The following is a 17,075-nucleotide window of genomic DNA, read 5'->3' as shown; positions in this document are numbered from 1 at the left end:
TTCCCGCCTAAAATAACTGACGTGGACCTGAGTAAAAACTATCTACAGACCTGAGTGAAAACTATCTACAGTATCCCCCTGCTGGCCCAGGGTGAAACTTCACTACATAACACATCTACTTGTGAGTCTTGCCAAATCTGATTTCTGCTCATCATGTGGCTCATTTCAGCCTGGTCTAGTAACACAAGGCCCAGACCTCCTTCATACCCTCCAACATTTCTCTCATGAAAATAGGGATGTCCCATTTCATAACAATAATTTTACTATTTATACCCCACACATCTTACTGGGTTGCCCCAGCCACTCTGGGCAGCTTCCAACATATATAAAAAACATAAAAACATAAAAAACATGTTTTTAATACTTGATTGGGAGCTGCCCAGAGTGGGGGTATAAATAAATTATTATTATTATTATTATTATTATTATTATTATAAAATATTAAACTTTTAAAAAAAATTCCCTATACAGGATTGCCTTCAGATGGCTGGGGGAAGATAACTCCATCCCCTCCAGCATTTCTCCAATGAAAATAGGGACATCCTAAGGGAAAGTGGGGCATTCTGGGATCAAATCAGAAACTGGGACAGCATTTCTAAATCAGGGACATCCCTGGAAAATAGGGACACTTGGAGGGTCTGTTGTTTCATCTGCAAAGTGCCTGGAGAAGATTAGCACGAGGCCTTGTTTAGGTGTTGCTGCTGGGGCCAACATTTTGCTCTCGACAAGATGTTTTAGTTATGCTGCGCCTTGCATTATATTCTTGTACTTTTGTTGCTAACCTTAGTATGCATTTCTACTGGATTGTTTATAGTATATATTTGTTAATATGACATACTTTGGCCGATTTAAATTTTGTTTATATGCCTTGCAGTTGTGAATGAATGATGTTTTCTGATGTTGTGAGCCACTTTGAGCATGGCTTACTATGGAAAAACAGCATACACATAAACTGATGTCTATGTGCTGTACAGATTAGGTTTGGTACACATGCTGAAGGAAGCAATATTTCTTTTATTTATCCCCCCCCCCATGTGACAGTGCTAGGTCACAGCATTCACCCTTCCTTATGCAGTACTATTTAGCTCAGCTTTCTAACAGTTCTTTAGTTCCACTGGTGCACCTGGCTGGAATCTTAAATATACTAACTAAGGGAGTACATTCCATTGAACGTAAGAAACACATATAGGGTTGTGCTGCATATGGATCAGCTACTGAACTATTTATTAGTGGTTTTATGCCTAAAATATCTCAGTCTACTTGGTGCATTTTATGAAATAAGTAGTTGCTTCCATGAGTTCATGCCAGATGAACCAGTTCCTGTCTATGATTGGACAGACCAGTTATATTACCAGACCAGTTATATTACCAGTGACAAACCTGACCAAAGGTAGAGCTTGCTATTATTTTAATTATTCCTTAAAAGAAAATGATAATGAAAGGATAATTTTACTAAGAGGACATTTGCAACATTTGCCTCACCAACTCAGTGATTCATCTGTTATTTGCTCTTTGACCATATAAAATAGCAGAATTGATATTTCTATTATGCAGAGCGTGTAACCCAGAAGAAGGATAATTCTGGAGAACATTACTCTTAGGTTACTGGGGTCTGAGCAGGAGCTTTTTGCCTTGTATTTAATTTCGTTCTTCCACAACATACAAGAAAATCACACAGTTCACTGCTTCAGCGCTCCATTATGCTGTTGTGTAAAACTAATTTTACTATGTGGCATACAGCATCAATAGAAGACAGCAGAGAGAAGGGCAGTGAGCCTTACTAAATCATAGTACTTATGGAGATGAAAATGTAGAAGGCTTCAGCAAGGTTGCTAGATTCTGATTTCAACATTTTGTGGAAGAAAGAAAGCCATACTGTTGGCAGAGGCAGAAGGCCATTTCTTATCAGTACCTGAAGATGCCAATCCAGTAAATTACCAAGTTTCTTGTTTAGAACAAAATGTAACATTAAAAGTTCTTCCTTTTAAACAGTATTTATTTTGGAGCCTTTTATTCTAGCTCACTGAAAAGTTTTCACCTTGTTTCATGTCCAAGTTCATTGGTTTTAAGGAAGCTGTAGAATAGATTTATGAGGGGACAAGGCAAATGGCAAATCATGAAAGCAGCAGTAGGATTAAGGGGACACAAAGCTACCATTGTTGCAAACCAGAATAATTTCCCAGCCAAGGCTAAAACCTGCTTGGGAGCAAGGGTCTACTTGGGAGTATGAAGATGGGATAGAACAGAGAATGGGTGTAGTTTGAAGGACCTCCTATAAGATTCAGCAGGGCAAGGCAATGAAGATATAATACTCTCAGTTTCTCAGAGAGTCAGAGGAAGCACAGAGATAATGTTGAGAGAACCCACCCTCTCACTTTCTGCTTTGGCCTTGGGCTATGGTAGTCATGAAAGAGAATCTTAAGAATCAAACCGAAATGTTTGTGCAAAAGGCACATTGTCCACTGCAATCCTGCATATCTTAATATCAATGTAACATAATATAGATGTATTCTTGTTGGTTTATGTCAAATGCCTCCAAATCGATCTCCAGTTAACATTTTTGTGTAGATAACCCCCCCCCCCCATTTCAACTCCAAATACAGATTTTTGGTTTTTCTCTGAAATATATTTTTTCTATTACATATGGGATATGCCTTTCCTTTTTTTTTTTCTCGCATAATTTTTATTGTTTTTAAATCATAACAAACAAGAAAATAAAACAGTTTACACCTTGTTGTCACAGATTTCTTTCTATAAGACTTCCTTCAGCTTCCCCTGAAATCATCCATACCCTAATTTAACAAATTCACACAAATCCTAGCTTATATTGACATTATTTTCTCTTTCCTTCTTTTTCTCTTTAGACAATATTCCAACCTTTTCACAGAGCTTTTTTAAACCCGACTAGCGTTATCTGACCTTCACTTATATTTTCCAGATATTCCACAAATTTCCCCCAGTCCTCAATGAACCTTTGGTCTTTTAAATATCTAATTTTCCCCGTCAATCTGTCCATCTCCGCGTATTCTAGTAGTTTTGCTCTCCATTCCTCAAGCGTCGGTATGTTCTGTTGTTTCCAATTTTGAGCCAATAAGACCTTTGCAGCCGTTGTTGCATATTGGAAGAATTTACTGTCATTGTTCTTTATATCACTTCCTGCTAGGGCTAACAGAAAAGCCTCCGGCTTTTCCCCAAAGTTATATCTTAATATACTTTTCATTTCATTATATACACTTTCCCAAAAGCCTTTGACCTTTCTGCAGTCCCACCACATATGGAAGAAGGATCCCTCTTTTTCCCTGCATTTCCAGCATTTATTGCAAGTTTTATATATTTTTGCTAATTTTGCAGGTGTTATATACCAACGGTAGAACATCTTCATGAGGTTCTCTTTTAACGTTATGCAAGCTGTAAATTTAAGGTTTTTTTTCCAGAGTTTCTCCCATTCTTCATAATATATATTATGGCCAATGTCCCTTGCCCAATGAATCATCACAGACTTCACTTCCTCATCTATCAGGTTATACTCTAATAGCATATTATACGTTTTAGAAAGAATTTTGTAGTCATTGTTTATTATTTCAGTCTGGAATTTAGATTCTTTATCCGCGTATCCTCTCTCTTTAACGTCTTGTCTAAACATTTCGTTTATTTGGAAATAGTGTAACCAATCATAGACTTTTCCTTTAACCTGGTCATATGGTTTCAATTTCCATGTCCCCCCTACTTTTGTTAACAATTGTTCATAAGTTATCCAATCACCTCTCATGTTTACTTTTTTCACGCTCATAACTTCCAATGGGGATAGCCAGTGTGGTACTTTAGGTTCTAGTAGAAATCTATTCCTCTCCCAAACTTCCAATAGAGGGCCTTTAAAAATATGTGTTGCGAAACCCTTGTGCTTCCTCTTCCCCTGCCATAAGTACGCATGCCATCCTGCTCTATTGTCGAACCCCTCCAGGTCTAATAGTTCCTTATTTTCCAATTTTATCCATGTTTTCACCCAGCAGAGGCACGCTGCCTCATAGTATAACTTCAGATCTGGCAGAGCGAATCCCCCTCTTTCTTTAGCTTCTGTTAACAATTTAAACTTAATCCTTGGTTTTTTGCCCTGCCAGACATATTTTGAGATTCCTCTTTGCCACTCTTTGAATATCTTAGTGCCCTTGATTATCGGTAAGTTCTGGAACAGAAATAACATTCTCGGGAGAACGTTCATCTTAATTAAAGCTATCCTACCCCAGAATGACAATCTCAGCTTCCCCCACCTCTCCAAGTCCTTTTTTATCTCTTTCCATACGTGCTCATAGTTATTCTTAAATAGGTCTATATTTTTCGGGGTTATCCATATTCCTTAATATTTTACCTTTTTGGCCACTTCTATTTCTGTTTGTTGTTGTAATTCCTCGATTGCCTTCGAATCTAAATTCTTCACCATTATTTTAGTCTTCCTTTTGTTTAACTTAAAACCAGCCACCTTACCAAATTGTTCCAGTTCTTCCAGTATCTCTTTTATTGAGTTCAGCGGGTCTTCTGTTGTTATTACTAAATCGTCTGCGAATGCTTTAACTTTATATTCATTTTGACTTTCAAAATGAAAAAGGGATATGCCTTTCCTAAAGCCGTTCCTTAAGGTAAAGGAGAGGGTCATGAAAAAATGTTAGTTACTAATATGGCTTCCTTTGTATTACAATTAACGTTGTATTACAATGGCTTCCAGAATTAACGTTTTCCTCATCTTTCCCAGGGTGATACCATTGTTTCCTGTGACTCTTACGGAGTGTTGAAACTGTGGGACATTCGGAGAGGCGTACCAATGGTGTCAATTGACGCAGGCCCACATCCTGGCAACCAAGTGGCCTTTGACCCATCTGGTAAGATGCTCCATGAAACTGGAGGCTTTGACTGTTTTTCTTTTCCTGATTTATTTTTCTTTCAAAATAATTTGATGCTGAAAAAGAATTAACTTAGCTCCACTAGTTTCTGTTTCTTTCACATATTACCTATGTACCTCAGCCGAGTTCATACATTTCAGTATTTTCAGAGATCACACCATCATTTAAATGCATGAAACTTTAATCTCAAATTAGCCACTCACCCTTCATGTCAGCCATTGCCTAATAATGGCTCGGATTGTTCATGCATCAAAATGAGGTGGTGCAGTGCACTATATCACCTAGGCTACTGGTTGGAGATACTACTTATGAAGACCACCATAAAATGTTTTTTAAATTATGTTTATTTAAGAAAAAGTATTTAAAAAATCCTGCAAATAGACAATTTCAGGAGGAAAGGTTTTAGAGCAGCCTTCTCCCTATATTTCCCTTTCTATTTATAGGGAGCTTTCAGTGTAGACAAACTTTTTAAAATCAAGTCCTGTACCTATAGTCTAAAGTGGTGCAGTCCATTTCACCACCCCAGTCTGTGGCATGCATAGAACAGACCTGAGAGGTGAGCAAAAAAAGTAATATGTATGAAAGATACTTGCTATTATTTAAATTAGTGGTGTTAAAAGTTGCTTAAACCTAAACAGAAAACAAAAAGCTTTTATTCACGGGGGGGTTTTATATACTTTTCCTCTTTTCTGCCATTAAAATACTTATACAAGTTTCATAAGCCACAACTGATAAGTACTATTACTCTTACAGCTGACTTTGTACCATAATAGATGGTCTGCAACTCACAAGGAAATGAAATATATGTAGAGCACAACCACTTTTGCATCCTCAGCTATTTATAACAATATGTCACCTGCATTGTGAATGACTTTCCTTTTATTTTAAAAAGTAGCCAAGGTACAAATAGAATAAATGTATTTTATGTGGGACATTAATCTTCATTCCAAAAGCTAAGTAATTGCTCAGCATAAAACACAGGCACCCCCCCCCGACAGGAATGCACATATGCTTTACTTTGTGTTTTTTCAAATACATAGTGAATTTAGAGTAATAAAATAGGGACCATTGCTGCTTTTTTGCGATTTCTAAGACTCCCCACCCCCCACGTAAATGTATGCTTAAACTCAGGGTGCAGAAATTCATTGCATAGGAATGTATGTGCACTGACCTGTCTTTTGGAATATCAGTCGTTTTTATCAAACCCTCTTTGTGTGTCTCTCAGAATTCCTCTGATCTTGTCCAAGCAGGAATCTGCAAGTTCAGCTAGAAATATTTTAGGGCAAAATTCATGTGCAAGAAAGACTGCTGCATATAAAAATGCTTGGGGTACTAGCACCTTTGGCAATAGTCCTCATTCCTAGCCTGTATTCATCCTACCATTCTTGAAAACAGGTGATCGATGGTGTTAGAGTTGACAGCACAAGCTATCTTGATGCGCCTTAAAAAAAATGTTCTCAGAACCCTTTTGCACATGTGAACCATATTTGTCAAAGTAGAGATAAGTGTGCTTTCCAAAACTCTCATTGGATTAGTCTAGAAATTACTCAGGTTTGGGAGTTGTACTTCCAAGCCAGACCAAAGAGATGGGAACAATAATCTATTTATGTGGGACAGTAAAAGACACTGGACATGCAAAATATGAGGAGTGAGGTATCAATAGGCTTCGAGTTCCAAAGTGTAGGTGCTGCCACACTAAATGATTGAATTTCTACAAATGCTGAATGGATATTATGCAGCACCAGCTGTAGTGCCAATTCTGCCAATCAAAGCAGTGGAGTGGGCACATGTGCGGTAAGGCAGTCTGATTTTACTAATGTACCTCTTTATTCCAATCCTATTCAATGTAATGCCATTCTGTGACACTGAACAGGGTTAGAACAAAAAAGCATGGGGTCAAAAATCAAGGAGGGAATAGAAGCCAATCTCGTGTGTGTTTTCACAAGGGGGTGGGCTTTCCTTGCCCAGCCCTCTATATTCCAGGCCAATTCATTGTAGGGACATTATAATAAATGGGATCAAATTAAGAAGCTGGTATGAATTTCCACAGCCAAGAACCCTGTGCACTGGCAGCTCTGGCAACTTGCTGAATATTTGGCTGCCAAAGTCCTCATTATTCCTGGCTGATGATACTTTGCTGTCCTAGCTGTGCAGAGTATTTTGTCTTGGCCATGTGCTTCTTCCTCAGCTTGGATTTTAATTTCAGCAAATATTTCTGGGGTGTGCAACGGTTTGAGGTACATTTTTTAAAATCCAAGAGCCAGTCTTTGAACCTTGCTAAGAATGAAAACTAAAACCTCACCCTAGCTAGTATATATCTCCTATCCACATCTACCAACTGCTCACTTCTGAAAGACTATTTTGAGCCAAGTGGGGAACTTTCCAGTAGGAAAAAAAAATCTTGTCAGATCTATATAATTTAAATAGGTAGAACAATCCTATAATTTGGATAAAATCCAGAACTGTCACTACAGTAAAAAGCCAAAGAAGGAATGGCAAGCTTGACTCAATGACCAAGAATAAAGTTCAGTTTAAAACAATGCATTCATAACTCCCAAGCAATAGGGAGAAATATTACAGCAGGTTTGTTGATATAATTTGAACATAATCTTCGTTTTCAAATTAGGTTCTGGGAAAACATATCTGCCTGCTACACACTTCTTACCCCTTGTCCTTGTCTATGTTATGTATCACTGCTACACATCTACATGCATTAGGACAGGCATAGGCAAACTCAGCCCTCCAGATGTAGTGGAGTTACAATTCTCATCATCCCTGACCACTAGTCCTGTTAGCTAGGGATGATGGGAGTTGTAGTCCCAAGACATCTGGAGGACCAAGTTTGCCTATGCCTGCATCAGGGTCTTTTGAGAGTCACAGTGCATCTTAGAAACAAGGCTCTCTAAGGGGGGGTCATGAGGCAATGAGAGCTTAGAGTAATTGAATTGGTCATTTATTACAAAACACAGACAACATGTAGGCTGGACCAGCAGTTACTGGGTTAAATTGATAAAGAATGCAAGAACATGGACAAGGCTGGGTAGGTACAACAATGGTGCCAAACTGAAAATCACGCTTTATTTGAAGCAGCACCTAGAGAGAGAGAACATCCCGCTAGTGCAGAATTCAGCGGCCAGGTTGCTCATGGCAGGACGGTTTGAGCATATTACACTGATCCTGGTCTGACAGCACTGGCTGTCAGTTAGTTTCTGGGCCCAGTTTATAGTGCTGGTTTTGACGTATAAAGCCTTAAATGGCTCAGGACAACAATACCCCAAGGACTGCCTCTCCCCATATAAACCAGCCTGGACTCTGAGATCATCTTCTGAGGCCCTTCTTTGTATGCCTTCTCCAAAACAGGTCCAGAGGGTGGCAACATGAGAATGGGCTTTTTTTGTAATGGCCCCCTGTTTAGGGAATGCTCTCCCCAGGAAGGCTCAACTGGGGCCTTCATTATACACCTTTAAGCACCAGGCAAATGTTCCTCTTTAACCAGAGCTTGGGCTGGTTGACATCTGATGCCCTTTTAAAATGTGGAAGGGAGGATCATTAGGTTGTATTTGTTTGTGTTTTTATTATGTATTTTGTGATTTTTTTATTGCGATTTTATGTTGTAACTGCCCTGAGATCTACGGGTATAGGGCAGCGTACCAATTTAATCAACAACAACACCCCACCACACACACACTTGAATTAAAGAGTGAAATGAAGCTAGAGTGCAAAATATCTGTTCCAAGGTGAAAGGGCTTTTCCTCAGGGGTCTGCAGTCCTTCTAGATGTTGTCCTATGTTCCAGAGCACAGGGAGTAATGAGTCGCTCCTTACAGGTTCCATGAGGATTAGTTCACTCTTGTGTTTAGGTATTCAGTTTGTTATCCGCAAACATCCAGGGAAGAAAGTGTGTCAGAAGACTGACAGCAGCCAAGCCCTTGCAGGCAGTGTCAGAGCGTGTCTCAATTATGCCTGGGGCAGGTGCTGGCGGCGGGGGGGGGGGGCAGGATGCACCAACCCAGTCTGAAATCTGCCCACCCCTAAAGTCTGCCATGATGTGGTAGAAGGGGCTGAACTGGGATGGGGTGGGGGGAGAAATGGAAATCACTGATTCCGCCCCAAGTTCAAGTGGGAAGTATCTTCTCCTTTTGCAAGTGGATCTCTGGATTCAAAGCAGTGAATAACTTTAGGCAATTGCTTTGAGCTTTTCGGTACTTTGAAGAGATAAGTCCCATTGATATTCTCTTTATCTTTGTGAGAAAAGGAACACTTCCCTCCCCTGAGTGCAGCAAGATGGACAGTTATTTAATGGAGCCAGCTTTTGTCACACAATTCAGTGGAATTAAATGTTTTCATCTCACAAGACTGCATGAGTCCATCATAAAACGAAGGTTTAGAAGCGGCTGGGTACCTCTTAGGGCAATATATGGCACATTATGTTGGTTGCAGGCCCTTAGTTGGCTGTGGCAATATTTGATTGCTGCTAAACAGTATCCTTTGAGGAGATGAAACAGCTGCAGCTGCACTGGATTTATGCCAAAATCAACTCAATGGGAAAATAGTTTGCCCTGAATATGTAAGTGTTGGAAATATCCTCACAGTTTCTGACTTCTCCATATGAAACTAAAGAAATCTGAAAGGTGTGATCTTTGCTTGGGGGTTGGGTCTGGTCACAACTAATTTTGAGTCCACAAATCACATACTAAATTATCTTATTTTCTAAATAAGCTTTAAAATCACACTTAAACTAAAAAGAGGCATTTTAAAACTGAAGGTATGGGAAATTACAAAAACACATTCTCATTTCCATTTCTCCTCTAGTGAATATTTTAGCTCCATACATTCTCAAATTTATATTCATCCTAGCTCACAGAGGGCTGTGATTAGTAAATTCCCACTTTGGATGTATTTCCAATTATTTGATGAAAATTCCTTCCTTTCATGCTGAAAGCTACATGGTTTCATCTCAAAGTCTGGCTTAGATTCAAGAGCTTCATATTGTGATTAGCTTACTCCTGCAGACAATCAGACACTATAGATCCTTGAAGGTCATCTTATCCTTTCTTCCGTGAAAGCTTTTTTAAAATAAAGATCAACAGCTTAGACAGCTTCTGTGCACTGAGTAGATTTTATTCCATTATATTAAAAAAAGAAATCAATTGCCTTCTGCAGTATAATACAATAAAAGAAGGGATTTACAATATATTGTATTGTGAAATTAATCTGATAATATTCATCCGATGATAATAATACTAATAATAACACTTCAGCAGACTACATCTGTTGAAGACACCTCATAAGACAAGCGGTTATATATTAAAAAGGAAATAATGCTAATTGCTAAATGCTTAGAATGATGAAGATCAAACAATATATCCCCTGGAGTGAGATACAAGGCAACAGCTTTAACTTAGCAGCTATCAGTTCAGATTTCCATCTGCACTCCCTTTGGACACATGAGGCTACTGTACTAGACTTACTTTAGGTGCAGAACTTTGAGTGCAGAATTTCCACCACTGGTGCCTAAGACTCAGGGGAGTTGTAGTCCAACAACACTTGACAAAAAGATCACGAATATGTCAAACTGATTTAGATTAATAGGGAAACCCTAACAACATCAGATGACCCTCCTAAATTAGACCAAGATCCGTCTAGTCATGCTTCCTGTTTCCAAAGCCAAGCATGGCCAGTCAGGAAGCCAGCATGTGGAACATGAAGGCAACAGCAGCCTGTAGTTGTTTGCTTACCAGCACCTTGTATTCAGAGGTTTTCTGCCTCTGAACAGAGAGCACCTGTTTACCTATAATGCCTAATAATAATAATAATAATAATAATAATAATGCCATGCGTAGATGTCCCAAACACACCTAGCCCCCTCAATGAGGACCCACAATTGGAAGTTTAATTCTTTATTGGCAAAACACTCAATTGCATCAGTTCCTAAGGTGTAAGAATCACATGCACCACTCCTGATAAATAGCTAGCTATGCAGCTCCTTCTTCAGATTTGTTCTCTGACTCAGTTGGAACAAGAGTGCGCCACACCTCCTGACATGGTGCATGCAAGCAACTGGCGAGTTTTGCACACCATCTCCAGCTGCTGCTGCTGCTTTAAGCCCCTCCTTGTCCTTGAACACAGTGGGGGAGGGGACGGAGGAGGCTCTAAGGGCCTAACACTTTGGAACCATTTCTTCCACCTCTGTGCCTTCCTGCTACAGTACTTTCCCCCCAGCTCCTCTCCTTCCATCTCTGACCACCCAGACGCTTTCCCCTGCCTCACAGGTGGCACAGAAGCCCACAAATCACTGGCCCCTACCCCTGGATCATCCTCCTGCCTCCTCTGCCCCCCTTCAGACTCTATCCTGTATTACTTGGTTTAATCCCCTTTTAAAGTCATCTGAGGCAGTGCTCATCACTACATTTTGTGGCAGCCAATTATTTTGGTTAACTACGCATTTTTAAAAGAAGGACTGCCTTTCTTTTCTGTCCTGAATCTGTTGCCTTGTATCTCATGTCAGGAGGGGTTGGGGGGGGGCATGAAGCAATGCCTTAAGAGAACAAAAAACAATCCTCCTATTGAGGGCATCACCCTGAACCTCATCTTAATATTCCAGATTTCACACATCATCTCCATACTAGGTTAGTTTATTAATTTATACTGAATGGATAAAAAATAGCATAAAATATATAGAAAAGACTGTTTCTAATCATTGAGGATTGAATAGGTTGTCTGGGCTTACATTCCACAGGGGAAAAAGAGTCTCCCTTGAGTTCATCAGATTTTATTTTTTAGCAAGTTAAGAGGAATTGTTGAAGGGCAACATGGTTGTGTTTATATACAATGCTATTTCTAATGCAATATTTCTCCCTCCCTGTGGAAAATTTTCTTTTAATAATGTTAATTTGTTATTGTAATTTTATTCCTTGAGAAATCCCTTTTGCACTAAGACTTTGAAGTTAACTTTTCTCTTTTGTCTTAATATTTTTGAAAGCTCTCTTGGCATGGAAACAATGAGATGAATTTGAATGTAATTGTGTGAGGTGTATCACAATTAGAAAAAGAGGTGAATTATCATGAATTACTGCTGTTATGAACTATATAACTGTGAAGAGACATAATCCTTTGATTCCATGAGTGACAGACTTTTCTGCTTCTATGAACTTTAAAAGAATGTAAAAGATATATATGGGCTCCTTTGGAATGAAGAGAGGGATATCAATTTAATAAGTAATAAAAATCTAAAAATATATATTTAAACCTCCATTCCAATTTGAAAGGCTTTTCAATGGAAGATTCCCCAATAAATTAGTGCCGGAGTAAATAAATTATAGCTGATATCTCATTTATGCTTATACAAAATATGAAGAACACTTAAGATTGATTCACGTGTGTGTGGTAGTGTCTCTTCTGAAAGGGTGATAAGTACCATATTTTTTGCTCCATAAGGCACACTTTTTCCCTCCTAAAAAGAAAGGGGAAATGTGTGTGTGTCTTATGGAGCGAATGCAGACTGCACAGCTATCACTGAAGCCAGCACAGCAAGAGGGAGAGCTGTGCAGCGCCCTTACGGAGCCCCTTCCGTTCCTCCTCCTGCTTCGCTGGGAAGCCAGCACAACAGGAGGGGCTGCGCAGCTCTCCCTCTTGCTGTGCTGGCTTCAGCGATAGCTGCACAGCTTGCTCTGGCTTTTCAGGGAGGTGGGAGGAGGGCAGCCCGTCAGTCCCTTCTCCCACCTCCCGGAAAAGCCAGCAAGAGCCGCTCTATCTTTAAAGAGTGAGCGTGTGAGCGAGTGAGCGTGTCTGTGGCTCTTGCTGGCTTTTCTTGTTTTCCTCTAAAAACTAGGTGCGTCTTATGGTCGGTGCATCTTATAGAACAAAAAATACGGTATGTAGATTAGTCTACTCATGTTGGAAGCCAGGCGGAGGTGTTGGGGAAATGTCAGTTGTCTGCCATGAGGAAGAGGCATGCTCAAACAATTGCTATGGCAACAGGGATGCAAGTCCACCTCACTACAAGAAGTGACTTGATGGGAAGTGTGTGGAATAGTCAACCATGCTGGTGGTTAGGCAGGAGGAGGTGGGGGAATCAGAGTTGTCTGCCATGGATTCCTTTGTCTCACTAAACTGGAATTTCTTAAGGAACTTTGAGGGAGGAGCTAGTGGCATGTACAACATTGTGGCATTGTTTGAGGGCAGAAAGCTGTGCAGTTGAGAATAACTAGTCCAAGGGTTATCCAGTCCAACCCCTTGCAATGAAGGAATCCCAACAAAAGCATCCATGACAGTGGCCATCCAACCTCTGCTTAAAAATCTCCAGTGAAGGAGAGTCCACCACCTTTCGAAGGAGTCTATTCCACTGTTGAACAGCTCTTACAAGCCAGAAAGTTCTTCTTGATGTTTAGTTGGAATCTCCTTTGTACAGATGTGATTCACAAGTCTTTTTGACTGCTACTCCCAATTAGTTCACACTGAGACAGAACAGGGATTGGGTAACCAGTGGTCCTACAGATGTTGTTGGAGTCCAGCTCACATAGTCTTAACCAGCATGATCAATGGTCATGTTGGTCCAGTGGTCTGACAACATCTGGAGGGCCACAGGTTACCCTTTCCTGGAGCAAAGCAGGAAGTCAAACGGGCTGGTGAACAGAACCAGGGCATAGAATCTGGATGGAGAAGGAGATCCCATGGAAGAAATATGGGATCAGGTCCACTCACCTGAGGATTGCAGAGCAGGGTTCATGAGGGAACTAAAATTTAGAAGCTAGTGAGCTGTCAGAAAACTGGGGAAGAAACTGTATGTTGTATTGGTTTTAAAGCCATTGTTTTCCTTTTGTAAGAATGAAATCAGATTGTATTAAAATAGTTCATCTTTTCACAAAAACTCTTGGCTTTCCGTCTTATCCTCATCTCTTACTCACTTTTTCTGATCCCTTTCAGAACTTCTGCACTCATAAGGCTCTATATGATTATTTATTTCATTTAGATGATTTATTTACCACCCTTTGTAGAAGCCACAGGGCAATTTGCAAAGCAAACAGATAAAATGCATAAAATCATGCAATCCTTTAAAAACACATAGCAGCAAATCACTATATTGGCCATAATTATTCTGAGAAGCTGTTTCAGTCTTTGAATGATCAGTGTTCCTTCAGCCTGAATTTAGTTCCCTTTCACCACCACCTATCCCCTCTTAAATAACATTTTCTGATGCAAACAAACCAATCTCTTTTAAAGAGTCAGTAGATAAAGCCTTTTGAAAATGTTTTTTTTCAAAATCGGTGTGAAGAATGAAATTCTTTAGAATCAATCATGAGGGCCTCAAGTTCCGATGGTGGAGTTTTGTTTTCATTTGCTGCTTTGCATCTAGCCCAGGGAAGGATACCCATGAGTCTTCGTCACATTTCTTTCAGAAAACAGACACACAAAAACCTCTGTCAAGAGTTCACTTTTTTAGGTGAAGCCCCATTCTTTCCTTTGTAGTAATATTCTTTCAATATACTGAAAAACATGGAAAGTGTTCTGTTAATTTGTGAATATTATGTTGTCTGGGAAAGCTCACCATACTACTACTATTGAGGTTATTTTTAAATCCAAGTCAGGCATTGAAATGTTTTTTGGGTGAGCATGGAAAGAACTACAAGTAAGATTTTTGTATCTACATTTACCAGTACTGTACAACTATGTTGCCTTTAGAGTTATCAGATCTCCAGGTCTGACCTGGGATATCCAGGTTTGCCTGGTCCCCTCCAGCAAGTAGGTAAAGGGCTCAAATTTCAAGGTAGGTGATAAAAGCATATTTAAAAACACTTTTTAAATAAAAAAGACTGCTCTGTGTGCAGCTTGCAAGCTTCAACCTAGCAGGAGGCAGCTGCAAATTATTGCATAGATTCTCCGGGCATTTTACCTCTCCTTAAGGGCTGTGGTGGGAGGGAACACAGAGAAAGAAAGAAAACTAGACTGGGCTCAAGAGGAGGAGGAGGAGTTTATGCAGATATATGCATGCCTGGAACAAGGTGTGGTGCTTCAGAAGCAGGCAGAGCATCTGAAATGCTGAGAGACGGGGTGGAGACTCAACTGGAGGAGGCATTTATTTTCAGCACTGGATCAGAGCGCCTGCTGAGTTGCTAGAGCATGAGCCTCATGCTGGGCAAAAGATTCCTGCATCGTGGAGGTTCGACTAGATTACCCTTGTGGTCCCTTCCATTCTATGATGTCAGGGGGGAACCAGATAATAATAATAATAATAATAATAATAATAATAATAATAATAATAATTTTTATTTATACCCCGCCCTCCCCAGCCAAGGCCGGGCTCAGAGCGGCTTACAAGCAATAATAAAAACAAGATGAATGATTACAACTTAAAAACAAAAATAAAATACAACATTAAAATAATGGAACATTAAAATATTAAAATGTAGCCTCATCGCAGGAGGAGAAGGAAAAGAAAAAAAAGAGAGGGAGGGAGGGAATCAAATTGGCTCCAAGCCAAAGGCCAGGCGGAACAACTCTGTCTTACAGGCCCTGCGGAAAGAAATCAGATCCTGCAGGGCCCTGGTCTCATGAGGCAGAGCGTTCCACCAGGCTGGAGCCAGTGTTGAAAAGGCCCTGGCTCTGGTTGAAGCCAATCTAACTTCCTTAGGGTCAGAGACCACTAGGGTGTTGTTATTTATGGACCTTGAGGCTCTCCGTGGGGCATACCAGGAGAGGCGGTCCCGTAGGTACGAGGGTCCTAGGCCGTGAAGGGCTTTAAAGGTCAAAAGCAGCACCTTAAATCTGACCCTGTACTCCACCGGGAGCCAGTGCAGCTTGAAAAGCACTGGGTGAATATGTGCCCATGGCAGAGACCCCGTGAGGAGCCTCGCTGCAGCATTCTGCACCCGCTGGAGTTTCTGGGACAGCTTCAAGGGCAGCCCCACGTAGAGCAATTACAGTAGTCAAGCCTGGAGATGACCGTCGCATGGATCACTGTGGCCAGATCGGGGCGGGAAAGGTAAGGGACCAACTGCTTGATGCGGCAAAGGTGGAAAAAAGATGAGGTAGGGTTTGCCTTGGAAGCAGAAGGAAAGAAGACCCTGGATTGGTTCCCGATTGCATCCCACCATTTCCCCCCTTTTGCCTCTAGGACAGCTCCCCCTATTCCCCCCACAAAAATTAATTCAGTTGGGAACCCTAGGAATGGGGATAAGAAATCACTTTGGATATGGAAAAGAGTGGAGTGATTGAAGTGGGGGAAAGTATATGTAAGAAAAATCGGGTTGTACAACCTAAAATCTGGATTGAAGATGGAACCTCCTGATCTCAGGTTTGGGCCTTGAAACGTCAAGGTCTGGGTTGCTTCTGACCTGGCAACCCTAGTTGCCTCCATTTGTTGTGCTAAGTCTAAATTCATTCAGTACTGGCAATTTCATATGTTTAATAGCTATTCAGTATGGCTTAACATCACTCCTATTTGGCACGGCTTGGGGTTTCTTCTAGCACTTCAAGGGTTGCATTCTGTGCATGCTGATGGCCTGTTACCAGATGCACGTGGAGAACACTGTCCAGGCTCATACACCTCATGGCTGGAAATCCTCAGGGACTGCTTGCCTCCGCCTGCAATGGCCATATGTCAAAGTAATTATGAGAATAGCCCATTTAGGTGATGTGTGATTCGTAATACCAGTGTCACCAAGGTAAGGCAGGCATAAAGTATTGGAGCTTGCAGTTTGTGGATAAGCCAAGTACTAATGAGATATACTGTTGGGCCTCAATTCCAACCATGTATATAATAAACAGGAGTAATTCTGTCATATCTCCATGCTGAATGAGATAACAAATATAAATTACCTGGCTCAGAACTACATAAATGGTTAATAATAATGAAAGTTACTAGCACCTCATTAATAATATCAGGAATGCTTTCTTCTGCATTTAATTAGAATTTTTATCTCATCTTAACCTGATGAAATATATGCTTTCATGTTGCCTCTGAATGGGTTAGGATTTTTATATTCTCTCGGTTGTAGTAATAAGACAACTGTAAATCATAGTCCTCCCTTGATATTACATTTTCACATTTATGTCCCTGCATGCTTAGTATTACAGGTTGGTTCCTTTTTAGTTTTCAGTATTTACAGAGTGCTCACATATCAGTCCTATAACTGCTTGTATGCTAGGGCTGGACATGTGCTGCCCCTGCTCGGCGGTATGC

The 17,075-nt window shown here is 40.4% G+C and overlaps 1 protein-coding gene across 2 annotated transcripts in view; it reads left to right on the top strand.

Annotated features, from left to right (window-relative positions):
• The window catches only part of SPAG16 (sperm associated antigen 16), a 444,848-nt gene that overhangs the window by 325,823 nt on the left and 101,950 nt on the right, over nucleotides 1-17,075 (top strand). For both annotated transcript variants that reach the window (XM_081878176.1, XM_081878175.1), the window contains one exon: nucleotides 4,748-4,874. In XM_081878176.1, the coding sequence (XP_081734302.1) occupies nucleotides 4,748-4,874 (127 nt within the window). The remainder of the gene's footprint in view (nucleotides 1-4,747; nucleotides 4,875-17,075) is intronic.

The sequence above is a fragment of the Podarcis erhardii genome (genome assembly GCF_964252035.2).
Source record: "Podarcis erhardii genome assembly, chromosome: 1".
NCBI lineage: Eukaryota > Metazoa > Chordata > Lepidosauria > Squamata > Lacertidae > Podarcis > Podarcis erhardii.
This window is presented reverse-complemented; position numbering and strand designations above follow the sequence as displayed.